The following is an 18714-nucleotide window of genomic DNA, read 5'->3' on the forward strand; positions in this document are numbered from 1 at the left end:
TTTTTTTTCCTCCCATGAGTCTTGAGAAGTCAGTAGAGCAGATAAAATCAACTAGATTTTACTGAGAGAAAGTGAAATTCAGAGAAATTGTTACTTTCCTAAGACGCAATGGTGGCTAAGTAAAAGAGCTGGTAGAACTAACATACTTAGTGTCACTGAATGCCCACTTAGAACATCCCACTTAGATTGAAGAATATCACTTCAAACACATGTATGCCAAATGAGCAAACTCTCCTGTAGCTAAATAAACAGTGAAACAGTTTATACCCGATAAGTTTTTACACTTAAAAAATAGACTGTGGATCATCATGGGAAGATGGTGGCATGAGTAGTTCAGAGGAAATCTCCTCCCCAAAACATATATATTTATGAAAATACAATAAATACAACTATTCCTAAAAGAGACACCAGCAGATGCAGTACAACAGCCAGGATACATCTACATCTGTGAGAACTCAACATCACACAAAGGGGATAAGATACAACCCGCGGCCAGGTGGGACCCAAATGCTGCCCCACCCCAGAACCTGGCGGGAAGAAAGGAGTCAGAACGGGGAGGGAGTGAAAGCCCAGGATTGCTAAACAACCAGCTCTAGAAATCTGCACCTGGAGCGCAGAAAAAAGGTGCACAGGGTGCTGGATATTAGAGAAATGGAAAAGCAAAACCTGTGGGCAGGTCCCCGCAACCGGTGCCCCCGAGACAAAAGAAAAGCGAGTGCTTTCTGCAAGTCTTAAAGAGACAGGGACCCCATAGCTGGATGAAGTCATCTCGGCAAACTTAGCCAGCAGCTGGGAATTCTGGGGAACCTTAGGCGCCCTAAACCCCAGGGAGGCAGCACAGCTCTGAAGACCCTCATGGCACTAAGCAGCCTTCCAGTCTATCCTCCAACTGGCGCGGACCCCGACACACTGGCCCAGTAGTGGGAGAGTGGTAGCGCGTGCCAGGGGCGGCTGCGCCGGCACCAGAGGAAACCAGGGGAGGCTTGTGCGAGCCCGCAGCGGCAGCAACCAAACAGCCCTGGTACGGCTCACGCGCACCGGAGGCAGTGGAGCCAGAGGAGCCCAGTAGAGGCCCACACGGGAGAGCCCTATGCACACCTGCAGCAGAGCCAGAGGGAGCAGGTGCGCTTCTAGCAGCCGACCAGAATCCCAGCCCAATACACAGCTGCCCGGGCCAGACCTAAAGGCTGCTGCTGGCACACAGCTGCCCAGCAGGGGCACCGCCATCATGGAGAAGCACACCTAGTGTGCCTGCCACTCCCTGCAGAGCTCCACACTGCTCTGATGGAGACCACGCCCACATCTGCTTAGGGGACTGACTGGGTGGCTGCTTCAGGAGTGTATCGGTAACTGACACAGGCAGTGGAGAAGGGTAAGGCATCCAGCAAGCAGGAAAGGACTTTATTCTCCCAGCTGATACACCCGCAACCTGCCTACAGCCACCACTATCACCATAAAAAGGCAAAAAAGTTTAGTCCAGTCAAAGATAGTTCAGACAACACCTGAGAGAGGATCTGCAGACACAGAACTAACCAGTCTCCCTGGAAAAGAATTCAAAATAAAAATCATAAACATGCTGACAGAGCTGCAGAGAAATATGCAAGAGCTAAGGGATGAAGTCCAGAGGGAGATTACAGACATCCGGAGGGAGATTACAAAAGTGAAACAAACTCTGGAAGGATTTATAAGCAGAATGGATAAAATGCAAGAGGCCATTGATGGAATAGAAACCAGAGAAGAGGAATGCACAGAAGCTGATGCAGAGAGAGATAAAAGGATCTCCAGGAATGAAACAATATTAAGAGAACTGTGTGACCAATCCAAAAGGAACAATATCCGCATTAAAGGGGTACCAGAAGAAGAAGAGAGAGAAAAAGGGAAAGAAAGTGTTTTTGAAGAAATAATTGCTGAGAACTTCCCCAAACAGGTGAGGAAATAGTGGCTCAGACTACGGAGGCACACAGAACTCCCAAGAGATGGGACCCAAAGAGGATAACACCAAGACACGTAATAATAAAAATGGCAAAGATCAAGGACAAGGACAGAGTCCTAAAGGCAGCCAGAGAGAGAAAAAAGGTCACCTACAAAGGAAAACCCATCAGGCTATCATTAGACTTCTCAACAGAAACCTTACAGGCCAGAAGAGAATGGCATGATATATTTGATGCAATGAAACAGAAGGGCCTTGAACCAAGGATACTGTATCCAGCACGATTATCATTTCAATATGAAGGAGGGATTAAACAATTCCCAGACAAGCAAAAGTTGAGGGAATTTGCCTCCCACAAACCATCTCTACAGGGTATCTTAGAGGGACTGCTCTAGATGGGAGCACTCCTAAAAGGAGCACAGAACAAAAGACCCAAAAATGAAGAATGGAGGAGGAATTAGAAGGGAGAGAAATAATCATCAGACTGTGTTTATAATAGCTCAATAAGCGAGTTAAGTTAGACAGTAAGGTAGTAAACAAGCTAACCTTGAACCTTTGGTGACCATGAATCTAAAGCCTGCAATGGCAATAAGTACATATCTTTCAATAATCACCCTAAATGTAAATGGACTGAATGCACCAATCAAAAGACACAGAGTAATAGAATGGATAAAGAAGCAAGACCCATCTATATGCTGCTTACAAGAGACTCACCTCAAACCCAAAGACATGTACAGATTAAAAGTCAAGGGATGGAAAAGATATTTCATGCAAACAACAGAGAGAAAAAAGCAGCTGTTGCAGTACTAGTATCAGACAAAATAGACTTCAAAATAAAGAAAGTAACAAAAGATAAAGAAGGACATTACATAATGATAAAGGGCTCAGTCCAACAAGAGGATATAACCATTATAAATATATATGTGCCCAATACAGGAGCACCAATATATGTGAAACAAATACTAACAGAATTAAAGGAGGAAATAGAATACAATGCATTCATTTTGGGAGACTTTAACACACCACTCACTCCAAGGGACAGATCCACCAGGCAGAAAATAAGTAAGGACACAGAGGTACTGAACAACACACTAGAAAAGATGGACCTAATAGACATCTACAGAACTCTACATCCAAAAGCAACAGGATACACATTCTTCTTAAGTGCACATGGAACATTCTTCAGAATAGACCACATACTAGGCCACAAAAAGAGCCTCAGTAAATTCCAAAAGATTGAAATCCTACTAACCAACTTTTCAGACCACAAAGGTATAAAACTAGAGATAAATTGTACAAAGAAAGCAGTAAGGCTCACAAACACATGGAGGCTTAACAACATGCTCCTAAATAATCAATGGATCAACGACCAAATTAAAATGGAGATCCAGCAATATATGGAAACAAATAACAACAACAGAAAGCCCCAACTACTGTGGGATACAGCAAAAGCAGTCTTAAGAGGAAAGTATATAGCAATCCAGGCATATGTAAAGAAGGAAGAACAATCCCAAATGAATGGTCTAATGTCACAATTATCAAAATTGGGAAAAGAAGAACAAATGAGTCCTAAGGTCAGCAGAAGGAGGGACATAATAAAGATCAGGCAAGAAATAAATAAAATTGAGAAGAATAAAACAATAGCATAAATCAATGAAACCAAGAGCTGGATCTTCGAGAAAATAAGCAAAATAGATAAGCCTCTAGCCAGACTTATTAAGAGGAAAAGAGAGTCAACACCCATCAACAGAATCAGAAACGAGAAAGGAAAAATCACGACGGACCCCACAGAAATACAAAGAATAATTAGAGAGTACTATGAAAACCTATATGCTAACAAGCTGGGAAACCTAGGAGAAATGGACAACTTCCTAGAAAAATACAACCTTCCAAGACTGACCCAGAAAGAAACAGAAAATCTAAACAGACCAATTACCAGTAACGAAATTGAAGCGGTAATCAAAAAACTACCAAAGAACAAAACCCCCGGGCCAGATGGATTTACCTCGGAATTTTATCAGACATACAGAGAAGACATAATACCCATTCTCCTTAAAGTTTTCCAAGAAATAGAAGAGGAGGGAATACTCCCAAACTCATTCTATGAAGCCAACATCACCCTAATACCAAAACCAGGCAAAGACCCCACCAAAATAAGAAAACTACAGACCAATATCCCTAATGAACGTAGATGCAAAAATACTCAATAAAATATTAGCAAACCGATTTCAAAATACATCAAAAGGATCATACACCATGACCAAGTGGGACTCATCCCAGGGATGCAAGGATGGTACAACATTCGAAAATCCATCAACATCATCCACCACATCAACAAAAAGAAAGACAAAAACCACATGATTATCTCCATAGATGCTGAAAAAGCATTCAACAAAATTCAACATCCATTCACGATAAAAACTCTCGACAAAATGGGTATAGAGGGCAAGTACCTCAACATAATAAAGGCCATATATGATAAACCCACAGCCAACATCATACTGAAAGTCAGAAGCTGAAAGCTTTTCCTCTGCGATCGGGAACAAGACAGGGATGCCCACTCTCTCCACTGTTATTCAACATAGTACTGGAGGTCCTAGCCATGGCAATTAGACAAAACAAAGAAATACAAGGAATCCAGATTGGTAAAGAAGAAGTCAAACTGTCACTATTTGCAGATGACATGATATTGTACATAAAAAACCCTAAAGACTCCACTCCTAAACTACTAGAGCTACTATCAGAATTCAGCAAAGTTGCAGAATACAAAATTAACACACAGAAATCTGTGGCTTTCCTATACACTAACAATAAACTAATAGAAAGAGAAATCAGGAAAACAATTCCATTCACAATAGCATCAAAAAGAATAAAATACCTAGGAATATACCTAACCAAGGAAGTGAAAGACCTATACCCTGAAAACTATAAGACACTCTTAAGAGAAACTGAAGAGGTCACTAACAAATGGAAACTCATCCCATGCTCCTGGCTAGGAAGAATTAATATAGTCAAAATGGCCATCCTGCCCAAAGCAATATATATATATACAGATTCGATGCAATCCCTATCAAATTACCAACAGCATTCTTCAATGAACTGGAACAAATAGTTCAAAAATTCATATGGAAATACCAAAGACCCTGAATAGGTAAAGCAATCCTGAGAAGGAAGATTAAAGTGAGGGGAATCTCACTCCCCAATTTCAAGCTCTACTACAAAGCCAAAGCCAAAGTAATCAAGACAATTTGATACTGGCACAAGAATAGAGCCACAGACGAATGGAACAGAATAGAGACTCCAAACATTAACCCAAACATATATGGTCAACTAATATTCAATAAAGGGGCCATGGACATACAATGGGGAAATGACAGTCTCTTCAACAGATGGTGCTGGCAAAACTGGACAGCTACATGTAAGAGAATGAAACTGGATCACTGTCTAACCCCATACACAAAAGTAAATTTGAAATGGATCAAAGACTTGAATGTAAGTCATGAAACCATAAAACTCTTAGAAAGAAACATAGGCAAAAATCTCTTAGACATAAACATGAGTGACCTCTTCTTGAATATATCTCCCCGGGCAAGGGAAACAAAAGCAAAAATGTACAAATGGGACTATATCAAGCTGAAAAGCTTCTGTACAGCAAAGGACACCATCAATAGAACAAAAAGGTCTCCTACAGTATGGGAGAATATATTCATAAATGACAGATCAGATAAAGGGTTGACATCCAAAATACATAAAGAGCTCACACACCTCAACAAACAAAAAGCAAATAATCCAATTAAAAAATGGGCAAAGGAGCTGAATAGACAGTTCTCTAAAGAAGAAATTCAGATGGGCAACAGACACATGAAAAGATGCTCCACATCGCTTGTCATCAGAGAAATGCAAAGTAAAACCACAATGATATAACATCTCACACCAGTAAGGATGGCTACCATCCAAAAGACAAACAACAACAAATGTTGGTGAGGTTGTGGAGAAAGGGGAACCCTCCTACACTGCTGGTGGGAATGTAAATTAGTTCAACCATTGTGGAAAGCAGTATGGAGGTTCCTCAAAATGCTCAAAATAGAAATACCATTTTACCCGGGAATTCCACTTCTGGGAATTTACCCTAAGAATGCAGCACTCCAGTTTGAAAAAGACAAATGCACCCCTATGTTTATCGCTGCACTATTTACAATAGCCAAGATATGGAAGCAACCTAAATGTCCATCAGTAGATGAATGGATAAAGAAGATGTGGTACATATACACAATGGAATATTACTCAGCTATAAGAAAAAAACAGATCCTACCGTTTGCAACAACATGGATGGAGCTAGAGGGTATTATGCTCAGTGAAATAAGCCAGGCAGAGAAAGACAAGTACCAAATGATTTCACTCATATGTAGAGTATAAGAACCAAGGAAAACTGAAGGAACAAAGCAGCAGTGGAATCACAGAACCCAGGAATGGACTAACAGTTACCAAAGGGAAAGGGACTGGGGAGGATGGGTGGGAAGGGAGGGATAAGGGTGGGGAAAAAGAGGGCATTACAATTAGCATGTATAGTGCGTAGGGGGCACGGGGAGGGCTGTGCAACACAGAGAAGGCTTGTAGTAATTTTACAGCATCTTACTATGCAGATGGACAGTGACTGTGAAAGGGTATGTGAGGGGGACTTGGTGAAGGGGGGAGCCTAGTAAACATAATGTTCTTCATGTAATTGTAGATTAATGATACCAAAAAAAATAGACTGTGAACAGAATGTTTCAATAAATCATTGCTTTTGCTATTTTCTTTTTGCCTTTGTTTGACTGGTTAATTTGGTTTGATTCTGAGGAGATTGTGCTTTCCCTATTGTCTGTCCCTTTCCCCATCCTTGTTGAACATATGTGCTGTGCCTAATTGTTATGAAAGAAGATATTTTCTGTATACAAGCAAAATTGTTAAATGTAATAGAGCATTTTGACTGAGAGAAGTATTTGTATTATTCCATCAATTCAGACCTGAAGTCATTTCCATAACTGTTGCTAGGGAAACCATATCTATTAAGCATTCTCTCTGAATTAATTTGCTGGTATTTGTTAGTTTTTTTTCTAGGAAGAGAATCCAAGATCTTTCTAAGCCTAAAAAACAATGGGGAGCTCCGGATAGGTAAGGTAATATTATATAGTCTTGTTTGTGATGATTGTGTTCCTTTTATTAAATAGACCTGCCCACTATTACATTACCTGCCCAATAATCCTGCATCCCAGGTCTATTCACCTCTCTGTTCAACTGCATCCACTGAATCAACTTTGTCCCCTCAGCTGAGTCAACACAGGAAGGCTAACCCTAGGTAGGCAGTTCTTAAATTTGTACATTGGAATCATATGGGGACCTTTAAAACTGATGAATGCCTTGGTTCCATCCCTAGAAATCCTCATGTACTTGGTCTGGGGTTTGGGAGTGTTAATAGTACCCCAGATGGTTCTAAAAGGCAGACAGACTTGGAAGTCATGTTGAAACTCTTATGTCCATCCTCCAGGTACAACCTTGCTGCTTCTAACATCTGGTCCTGCTGACTAAGCCACTGCCTAGAGAATCTCTAGCAGGCTAGGCCAGCAGTTCTTCCACTCTTGGCCCCAGGACTTCCCTTTTCTTCTTTGGCTCCTGAGGAAAGCCTCAATTTTTTCCTTTTTTTCTGATCTATTGCTTTTTTTATTAATAGGCTTTATTTTTTAAAAGTTTCAGGTTTACAGTAAAACTAAGCAGAAATATGGAGAGAGTCTTATATTACCACTCACTCCCCTAATTCCCTCTATTATTAATATTTGCATTAGTGTGGTACATTTGTTAAAATTAATGAAGAAATACTGATACATTATTAACTAAAATCTCTAGTTTATAATAGGGTTCACTTCTATGGGTTTTGACAAAGTCATAGTGTTATGTATCCACCATTACAATATGCTGAATAGTTTCTCTGCCATAAAGATTACCTGTGCTCTATCTATTCATGTCTTTCCCTTTGTACCCTCTTTCCAAATCCATGGAAACCACTGATCTTTTTACTGTATCTATAGTTTTACCTTTTCCAGAATGTTATATGGTTGAAATTGTACAATACATAATCTTTTCAGACGGTTTCTTTCACTTAACAATATGCATTTAAGCTTCCTCCATGCTTTTTATTGCTTGATAGCTCATTTCTTTTTAGCCTGATTAATATTCTATTGTCTGGTCATACTACAGTCTTTCCATTCACATACTGAAGGGCACATTGGTTGCTTCCCAATTTTGGGCAATTATGAATAAAGCTATGAATAAAGCTGCTATAAGCATTCACGTCCAGCTTTTTGTATAGATAAAAGTTTACAACTCATTTGGGTAAATACCAAGGAATACAGTTACTGGATCATATGAGAAGAATATGTTTAGCTCTGTAAAAAACTGCTAAACTGTCTTCCAAAGTGCCTGTGCTAATCCCACCAGCAATGAATGATAGTTCCTGTCATTCCATATCCTCACTAGCATGTGCTAAACACCAGCATTTGGTGTTTTGTCTTTTAGTTATTCTAATAGGAATGTAGTGGTATCTTACTGTTTTACTTTGTAGTTCTCCAATGCTATGATATCCAGCATATTTTATCTGCTTACTTGCTGTCTGTATATATCTTCTTTTGTCCACTTTTTAATTGGCTTTTCTTATTGTTGAATTTTAAGAGGTTGCTTATATATTTTGAATACCAGTCCTTTATCAGATGATATAGACTGACATTTAGTCCCCCCAAAATGCATATCTTGAAATCTAATCCCCAATATGATGGTATTTGGAGGTAGAGTCTTTGGAAGGTGCTTAAGTCATGAGGGTAGAGCACTCATGAGTGGGATTAGTGCCCTTATAAAGGAGATGTCACAGAGCCCCCCACCCCTTCTGCAATGTGAGAACACAACAAGAAGACACGTGCTGTGAACCAGGAAGCAGGTTCTCACCAGACAACAAATCTGCTGACACTTTGACCTTGGGGTAAGCAGCCTTTAGAACTGTGAGAAATAAATTTCTGTTGTAAGCTACCCCATCTATGGTATTGTTATAGCAGCCTGCATGTACTAAGATATCAGATATGTATGTTTTGCAAATATTCTCTTCTATTCCGTGGCTTGTCTTTTCATTCTCTTAGCAGTGTCTTTTGCAGAGCAAAAGTTTTTAATTTTAATTTTAATGAGTTCCAGTCAATTTTTTCATTCATGGATCATGATTTTGGTGTCTTATATTTAAAAATTCATTGCTAAATCCAAGATCACTTAGATTTTCTTTTATGTTACCTTCTAGAACTTTCACAGTTTTGCATTTACATTTATACCTGGATACATTTCAAGTTAATTTTTGTGAAAGGTGTAAAGGCTGTCTCTAGATTCATTTTTTTTGCATGTGAATGTTCACTTTTTCTAGAACCATTTGTTGAAAAGACTATTCTTTCTCTGTTGGATTTCCTTACTCCTTTGTAAAACATCAATTGATGTTTGTGTGGATCTATTTCTAGGGTCTGTATCCTGTCCCATTGATCTATATGTCTATGCTTTCACCAATACCACTCTGTCTGGATTACTGTAGCTTTATAATAAGTCTTCCAGTCAGGTTGTGTCGATTCTCTGATTTTGTTCTTCTTCAATATTGTGTTGACTATTCTGGGTCTTTTGATGTTCCATATAAACTTGAGAATCAGTTTGTCAATATCCACAAAGTAACTTGACGGGATTTTGATCGGGATTGCATTGGCTCTATAAAACAACTGACATCTTGATGATATTGAGTCTTCCTATCTATGAAAATAGACTGTCTCTCCATTCATTTAGTTTTTCTTTGATTTCTTTCATCAGAGTTTTTTAGTTTTATTCATATAGATTTTGTACACATGTTGGTACATATATACCTCTGTATTAAATTTTTTGGTGCTAATGTAAATGGTGTTACACTTTTATTTTCAGATTCCAATTGTTTATGCTGGTGTATAAGAAATCAGAATTTGGATATTAACATTGTATCTTGCAAATTTGCTAAAAACTGAATTTTTAAAAGGCTTGTTTTCAAACATTTAAATATATGCTTTAAGTTATTTTTCATGGCTGGATACATATACATATACATGGATGAGAGTATATGTATACAATAATAAGATATGTGTTAATTAATATTGCTTGAACTGTCAATAATCTTAGAACACTCCCCTCTACCCCATTTGAAGCCAGTTGAAAATCTGAAGAATTGCTAAATGCAAGGTCATCAAACCATGATTGGGCACTTATTGTGTACAGCACTAAACTATGTAAGGGGGAAATCCCCAAAAGATTAAGGTATAATTCCTCCCCTGGAAGGCCATAATAGGCTGGAGAAGTAGGTGCTCTTTATCAAAATTGTGGAGGGCCTTGTAAGCCACAGTAAGGAGTTGGAACTTTATTTTAAAAACCAATGGAAACCTTTGAAGTGTCTTACACAAGGCGGTGACTAGATCAGACTGGTGTTTAGAGAGATCACTCTGGCAATGGCGTGGAGAAAGGAGTGGGGAGAATGGGAACTGGACAACAGAAGTACCAACAGGAATGAGGAGAAATGGACAGATTTGAACCATACTTAGGAAATGGGATCAACAAAATATAGAAGGTGGGGATATTAATTAATATTTAACTGATTAATTTAATATTTTAATAGTGACTGGACGAAGCTTAGAGAAAGAAACATGATATATGAAAGTATAGACAAAGTAAAAAATAATCCCTGGGGCCTTTTAAAGGGATAAGCTCAGTTAGCTGGCAAATTTAGATATGAGCAAAATCAGGTTACATTTTTCTGACTCCTTGGCTGGGCCTTCAAGGCCTCCTTCCTTCCCCACCCATTCCAGCAGTGCTACTTAATTACTTCCTGACATGGCTTTATACTCCTGCCCAAACATGCCTTGTCCAACACTTGTTTATTTCCATTTCTTATGGATACCTCAACAAGGAATGTGCCTCATTTCTGGCAGTCTTTTATTTTCTTCCATGAAGCTGTTTCAGGTGAATTCTGGCCTGATTCTCCTTTTCTCCCCCCAACCCCCCCACCCCCACCCAACAGTCATGCATATTTCAGGGACTGTTGATACTAAAAGATCTGATGTCTGTAAAGACAGTCCAATACCTGGCCCATAGAAAGTATTCCACAAATTGAGGCTATTAATATTACCCTGATATTATTTTATTTTCTGACCACCTGGAACAGGGCTTCATCCACAGTAGGGAGCACAATGTAGATAGGTGGCATGCCCATTTTGTGTTGGCCTGATTATAAGTGACAATGTTAATTACATGAGGGAAGAAACAGAACTCTTTTTAATAGGTCCACTTTTGGCCACCATGTTTTAAGATAGTAGGTAAGACAATCTTGTTTTATTCTTATTTTAACTTCCATAAGTAGTTTATCTGTTTCTCATGCCTGGAAACTTTAAAATTCTGTAATTGAGATAGTTCTGGAAGTTAAGTAAAATCAGTTTTTACTTTTTAGAAGCTGACAACAGCTAGTCTAAGATGTCCATTAGTGAATTCCTTACCATTTTATTTTTCTGCTTTTTAACAGAAAACTGATTTGGGGGAATCAAGATCCTATATACCCAGTTTCTCAGAGTGCTTTGTAGGCCCAGCTTACTAAAAGACTAGAGAACCTTGCCCAGCCCAGGGAAGTTTCCCACCAATATGTACCTAACAAGTTAGTGCTTGTGTGTTACCAGTTTACTTTATCAGAATTCTCTAGGGAAAATGAACACAGAACCCGGCCCTTTTATCTAAAAGCCATAAATTGTCCAATATATAATAAAAAGTTTTTGAGAATTAGAGATTCTATATCTCTTTCCATTCTGATGCTACAGTAAAGCTTTTCCAGAGCAAGATCTAGTGTTCAGCTATTGCAGACTTGTATTATATATTACTATGTTTTGATTTATCAGGATTTTAAAAAATAAGGTAAAGGTATTATGCAAGGTTTTATACCATATATAACAATGTTGTGGATGAACTTATTTGTGCATGAAACTTTTCATGAATTTTATATAACATCCATAGGCTTGATTACCTTGAGTTAATTACTGCATCTAATGGTAAGAATGTTATTAAGGTTTTTGATGCCTACTGTCAAGTTGCTTTTAGTGCATATTCGTTGAATGCTAGGCTTTCTGCTGGTTGGCTTTTTGAGGAAAATCTCTGGTGGGAGGGGATGGGTGCAAGTAAAAGGTGAATATGCTATTATTTATCTGAAGTTTGGTTTCCAAGATAATTGAGGTGGCCATTTCTACAACTTTAGAAACAAGAAAAAGGTGAATATGCTATTATTTATCTGAACTTTGGTTTCCAAGATAATTGAGGTGGCCATTTCTACAACTTTAGCAAAAAGTCAGAAAGCTTTTTCTGAAGGAGTCAAATGGTACAGTTGGCCATGAAGTTGCAATTACCAAACTCTGCTACTGTAGCAGGAAAGCAGCCATAGACATTATGTAAACTGAACATGTCGGGGTTCCAATAAAACTTTAGAATTTTTGCATCTATGCTCATGAGAGATAATTGGTCTGTAATTTTCTGGTAATATCTTTGTTTGTAGTAATGTCTGTTTCTTGTAATGTGCTTATGGTAATGCTGTCCTCATAAAAGCAGTTGGAAAGTGTATAGAATTGGCATTTATTTCTTCTTAATATATTTGATACAATTCACGAATGAAGTCATCTGAAACAGTAGTTTTTTCTTGGGAAGGCTTTTAATTTAAGTTTAATTTGTTTAATAGATACAGGGCTCTTAGGAATTTGTCAAATTAACACTTGTTTGGTGCAGCATAGCACCGCAGTTCAACAACAGACCACAACAGAAATTGAAATAGAGAAGTTTATTATTCACTGGTCATAGAGTTGCTGGCATACCTTGAGGGGCCACACAGGGAGGTCAAGGCTAAGTGCAGATAGAAGGACTTGGACACATGCCTTTACTAGGGTCCACAAGTGGAGTGTTCTGGGATTCCCAAGCTAAGGCCCATTTGGTCAATTCAAACCAATCAAGCAGTTTTGGTAAGCTCCTTTGAGTCCTAAGGGGAAGACACTAGGAGTTAGGAGAGACTGTTGATCATAAGGGTTGTTGGGGAAGTCATATCAGGAACATACATTTACTTGTGACTTTGCAAGCTACTATCTAGCTGTGTCCTTGCATGCGGTGCTGGTGTCAGTTTGTCCCTGCAGGCCACATGGCCAAACAAAATGAATGCCAAAGCAGCAATACCATGGAGTAGCTTAGCTAAACTCTTAAGGAGGGCTAGTCAGATTATTTCTTCCTGAATAAACATTGATAGTATGTGCCTTTCAGAGAATTCATCCACTTCATCTAAGTTTTAAAATTTGTTGGTATTAAGTTGTTCATATATTTTCATATTTTCCTTTTAACATCTATCCAATCTCTAGTGATTATCTATTAGAGGCTAAGAAAGTATTTGGCTTTAAAAGCAACAAATTTTCTCTTTTCATCAGTGTATTTTTAAAATCTATTTAGAAGAGACTATTTATTACAAAAGACTATCTGTTTTGAAATAGGATATTAGAATCCATCTGGAAACTTGATGGCAATAAACATTTCTAATTTTTCCCCATGTGGAAAGTAGCTCAACAATAAAGGGGTAAACTATCACACCTACTCCCCTAGTACTGTAGGTCAATGTTGGAAATTACTGTGGTATTTTGAATTCTTGCTTGTATCACTGAATTATTTTCTCTTCTACAACTTGCAGGTCTCAATATTACTATAGCTGTGGTAGAGAGTCTGTAATCTGGGAGATCTCTTTTCCAGCACTGCTTAGCCAACCCTCCAAAAGGATCCAGATGCTGGCACAGCCCAACAGATTCAAGAAAGAGTATCTAATAAACAAGTAGAATACCTTGAGAATCTCCATAAATTCTAATCTAATTGGTTAAATGTCACAATACTGTTCTTATTTTAGTGTATGCAATTTCATAAACTGAAAGTCCAGTTGTGTTTCAAAAGATCAGCATAAAATATAAAATACAGCAATTATAGGTAATCAGAAGGTCATCATCAATAATTACATTTGACTCAAATTGTGGTGAAGCTAAAATTCACGCAAAACTTATTGTTGTCAATTAAAAGGAAATTTGCAAATGAAACACTACAGGTTTTTGCAGTTTGTAGAATATGATGGTCTCTTATACCTCTGGGACTTTTCAGATACTCTTCCTTTTGTTTTGAATGCTGAATTTCTCCTTGTTTTTAAAAGACAGTTTAGGTGAAACCTTCTACATGGGAGCTAAGATCGTGATGGTTTTTGGAAAAATGTTAGGTTGTTGCATTAATGGAATATGTACTGTTTACAATTACAGGGGAATCTCAATGTTACTATATATTATTCCAGTCAGAACACATTAGGACACTTATGGATGTTATACCTCACAAAACTGAAATTTGAGACTATTAAGAAGGAGGTAAATGAGATGTTGAGGCTTCTAGAAACTATATTATAAGATGTTGATTCACAAGCTCCTTGGGAGCTTCCCGGATATAATCTGAATCTGGCCCCCATACTCAAAGGGCAGAGAGATACTGAAGAAAGAGGCCACTCCAGATTGGTAGGTGGCAGGTTTAAGAAGCAAGGAAACTTACATTATGAAGCTTATCTTGGGCTGTTGCAAACAAGTAGAGCTCCATACTGCCCACCAAATCTTAAAAGTTTATACAGAAGCCTTAACTGGGTTCAGTCATGTATACTGTCCAGATGGTCTCAACACAACATCACTATCTCAAGGCTATGTCCTTGAGGAGACCTCTGGGAGCAGGGAAGGCAAATGGAATCCACATTTCAAGGATAGGGGAGGGAGTGATGAGGCTCTGATTGCTGGGGTTCAGTTCATGGGGTCCACTGGCAGTCACATATTCTCAAGGACCTTCCCCAACATATGAAAAATAGTTAAGAGGAATGACATATTTAGATTAGAGACCAAGGAAACAGTGATAAGAGTGTTCAAATGTTTAAAGGGCCATCATCTGAAGGGGAAAGAGGAGGTGGCAGTAAAATTACTTCATATTGATCCTAGAACTAGATGTAGAACAAGGAATTTATGGAGCAGCAAATGTCAGCTAAGTATAGGAAAATCTTTCTGACTAGCTATCTAGTAATGGAATTGTTTATCTGGAAAAGTCAACTGCCATCTCCATCCCAATCCCTGATGTTCAAGCACAGGCTGGAATAATGAGTTTGCATGGACTTTATAAAAAATTTCTGCATTCAAAGTAAGGTTGAGTTGGATTTGCTTTTGGGCTTTTTCTGTCATAGAATTCAGCAAAAGAGACCCAAATTCTCCCACAAAATGTCTTCATTTGCTTATTTACCTGTTTGTTCAACAAAATGATTTAGTTTAAATATCATATAAATTTACTAGTTATATATCTACATTTGTAAACCAAAGGAATACTTCATCTGTCACCACATTTTGAGAGACCTGAGTTTGATGTTTTTTGTTAATGAAACTCCCTTGAGTGCTATAACTTGCACTCAACTAAAATATAACTATTTTAAAAAAATTGTTTCCCTAACTTCCTAAGAATGCTTTTCTGTTACTCAACAGAAATTTAACCTTTGTTCATTGGCTTGAGATATTTATTATGGACATCACCTATTATACTTTAATATAGAAAAAGTCTAAGGAGCTGTTTAAGTATGAAGCACAGTTTTTCCTCAGGCTAAATGGTCTGACTTCTGTGCTTTTTGATTATGAGATATTTGCTTCTCATAGTTTTCCTGTCATTTCTTTATTTGTCAGGGGAATAGTTTCTAACCAGCCTCTCTTTTGATTTTCCATGCACTGGAAACAGATAACCAACCTTGTTAGAATTGCATGAAAGGGAAAAGCAAATTTTTAGTGAAGACACATGGGATTCTCCAATAATTGTACTACCTGAACTTGGATTTTGTGACATGTGTTTTAGCTGATTTATTCAAAGGGCTTAGCAGTAGATTTGAGCAGTCGAAAGAATTAGCAACCTTAAAGATAAGTCAGTTGAGGTGATCAAGTCTGAAGAACAGAAAGAAAAAAGAATGAAATAAAATCAATAAAACTGCATAGGTCTGTGGGACATCATTAAAAGAATCAACATGTCCAGAATGGGGATCCCATAAAGAGAGAAGAGAGAGAAGGTGGCAGAAGGAATTTGAAGAAGTAATGGCCCTATACTTCCCAAACTAGATGAAAAACATTAATCTGCAAATCCAAGAAACTCAACAAACTCCAAGTATGATAAATTCAAAGAGATCCACACATTGACACATCATAATCAAACTCTCCACAGCCAAAGACAATGGGAGAATGTTGAAAGCAGCAAGAGAGGACTGAGTTATCATATACAAAGGACCTGCAGTAAGATTAACAGGTGATTTCTCATCAGAAACTGTAGTGGCCAGAAGGCAGTGGCATGACATAGTTAAGGCAGTGAAAGAAAAAATCTTATCAGCCACGAATACTCTCTCTAAAAAAAACATGGAATAGAGGAACAAAAAATAGTAGAGGAATATAAAAAAATAGCAAAATGGAAGACATAAATCCTGTTATCAGTAATTATATCAAAGGTAAATGAATTGACTATTCCAATCAAAAGGCAGTGATTGACAGAATGGATTATAAAAAACATGCACTCCAGCATGAAGAAGATAAGTAATGACGAGCATATTACTAGACTGATAGACAGTGACTGCAATGGGGGGTGAGGGTGGACTTGACAATATGGGTGAATATTGAAACGACAATGTTGTTCATGTGAAACCTTAATAAGATTGTATATCAATGATACTTTAATTTTTTAAAATGTACTCAATGTGCTGCCTATAAGATACATATTTTAGTTTCAGAGAAACAGGTAGGCTGAAAGTAAGGGTATGGAAAGAGGTATACTCTGAGAACCAACAAATAAAGAACTAGAGTGGCTACAATGATATCAGACTATATAGACTTCAGGACAAACATTATTATTAGAGACAAAGAGAGACATTATATAATAATAAAGTGGTCTATCCATGAGGGAAATGTAATAATTATAAACATATATGTACCTAACAAGAGAACCCCCAAATATATAAAGCAAAACCTGATAGAACTGAAGAGATAAATAGACAATTCAGCAATAATAGTTGGATCTTTAAATACCTCACTTTCAACACTGGAAGAATGATAAGCATAAGATCAACAAGGAAATAATGCTTTAAATCAACTATAGCTAACAGACACTTATAGAACCCCCCACAAGAGCATAACACATTTAAGTGTACATAAACATTGTCTAGAAAGATCACATATTAGGTCATAAAACAAGTGACAATGAATTTAAAAGAATTAAATTCATATAAACCCAGTTCTCTGACCACAGTAGAATGAAGTCAGAATCCAACAGCAGAGGGAAACTTGGAAAATTTAAAAAATATATGAAATTACACTCCTGAGCAAAAAAAATGGGCCAAAGAAGAAATTAAAAATGAAAACACAACATACTAAAATTTATGAGATGCATCTAAAGTAGTGCTTACTGGGAAATTTTAGCTGTAAATGCTTAAATTAAAAAAAAGATCTCAAATTATAACCTAATCTTCCATCTTAGGAAATTACAAGTAGTAAAGCAAAGTAATTCAGAATAAGAAGAAGGAAGGAAATAATAAAGATGAGAGTAGAAATAAATGAAAGAGAAACTAGAAAAACAGAAAATCAACAAAACCAAAAGTTAGTTTTTTTGAAAAGATAAAAAAAACCAAGCCTTTGGTTAGACTGGCCAAGAGAAAGAGAGGAGATTCAAATGACTAAAATCAGGAAGGAAAGAAAGGATCTTTCTAAGAGGTCATTTACAAAAGAAGGGTCATTATACTGACCTTATACAAGTAAAAAGGATTATAAGGAATTATTATGACCATTTACAAGGCCAACAAATTAAATAATCTAGGTGAAATGGACAAATTCCTAGAAAGACAAATTCCTGAAATTGACTCAGAAAAGAAAATCTCAACAGACTTATAATAAAATAAAATAACTGAATTAATACTTTAAAAAGGCTTCCCACAAACAGTTCAGGACCAGTTGTATTCATTGATGAATTCTATAATATATTTAGAGAAGAACTAACACCAAAAAAGTAGCTTCAGGCGCTTCCAAAAAATTAGGTCATTTCCCAACTCATTCCATGAAGTCTGTATTACCCTGATACCAAAGCCAGAAAGGTCATTATAAAAGAAGGAAACAACAAACAGTATGTTTTATTGAATATACATATAACAATCCATACCAAAATACTACCAAACCAAATCCAAATATATGTGCAACAATCCATACCAAGATAACTACCAAGCTAAATCTAACAACATATAAAAATACTTATACACCATGACCAATTTGGGTTTATCCCAGAAATGGCAGAATATGTTGGATTTAAAATGTTAAAATCAATGTAATAAACCAAAATAATATAATTTTTTTACAAACCACATAATCATCTCAGTAGACTCAGAAAAATAATTTGGCACAATTCAACATATTCTCATGATAAAAATGCTAAACAAAGTAGGTATAGAAGAAACTTACTAACTTGATAAATAGCATCTGTAACAAAACCACAGCTAGCATCACAATTAATGGTGAAAGACTGCTTTCCTCCTAAGATCAGGAATAAGAAAAGTATGTCAGCTCTCACCACTTCTGTTCAACATCACACTGAAGATTCTAGTCATGTCATTAGGCAAGGAAAATAAATAA

The 18714-nt window shown here is 37.3% G+C and overlaps 1 protein-coding gene across 1 annotated transcript in view; it reads left to right on the forward strand.

The window, feature by feature from the left end:
- Positions 1-18714, forward strand: part of SPMAP2L (sperm microtubule associated protein 2 like) — a 104614-nt gene that overhangs the window by 53647 nt on the left and 32253 nt on the right. Inside the window, 3 exon segments of the mRNA XM_057503241.1 lie at positions 7019-7084; positions 11523-11651; positions 13704-13841. Of these exon segments, the coding sequence (XP_057359224.1) occupies positions 7019-7084; positions 11523-11651; positions 13704-13841 (333 nt within the window).

Source organism: Manis pentadactyla, chromosome 5, assembly GCF_030020395.1.
Source record: "Manis pentadactyla isolate mManPen7 chromosome 5, mManPen7.hap1, whole genome shotgun sequence".
NCBI lineage: Eukaryota > Metazoa > Chordata > Mammalia > Pholidota > Manidae > Manis > Manis pentadactyla.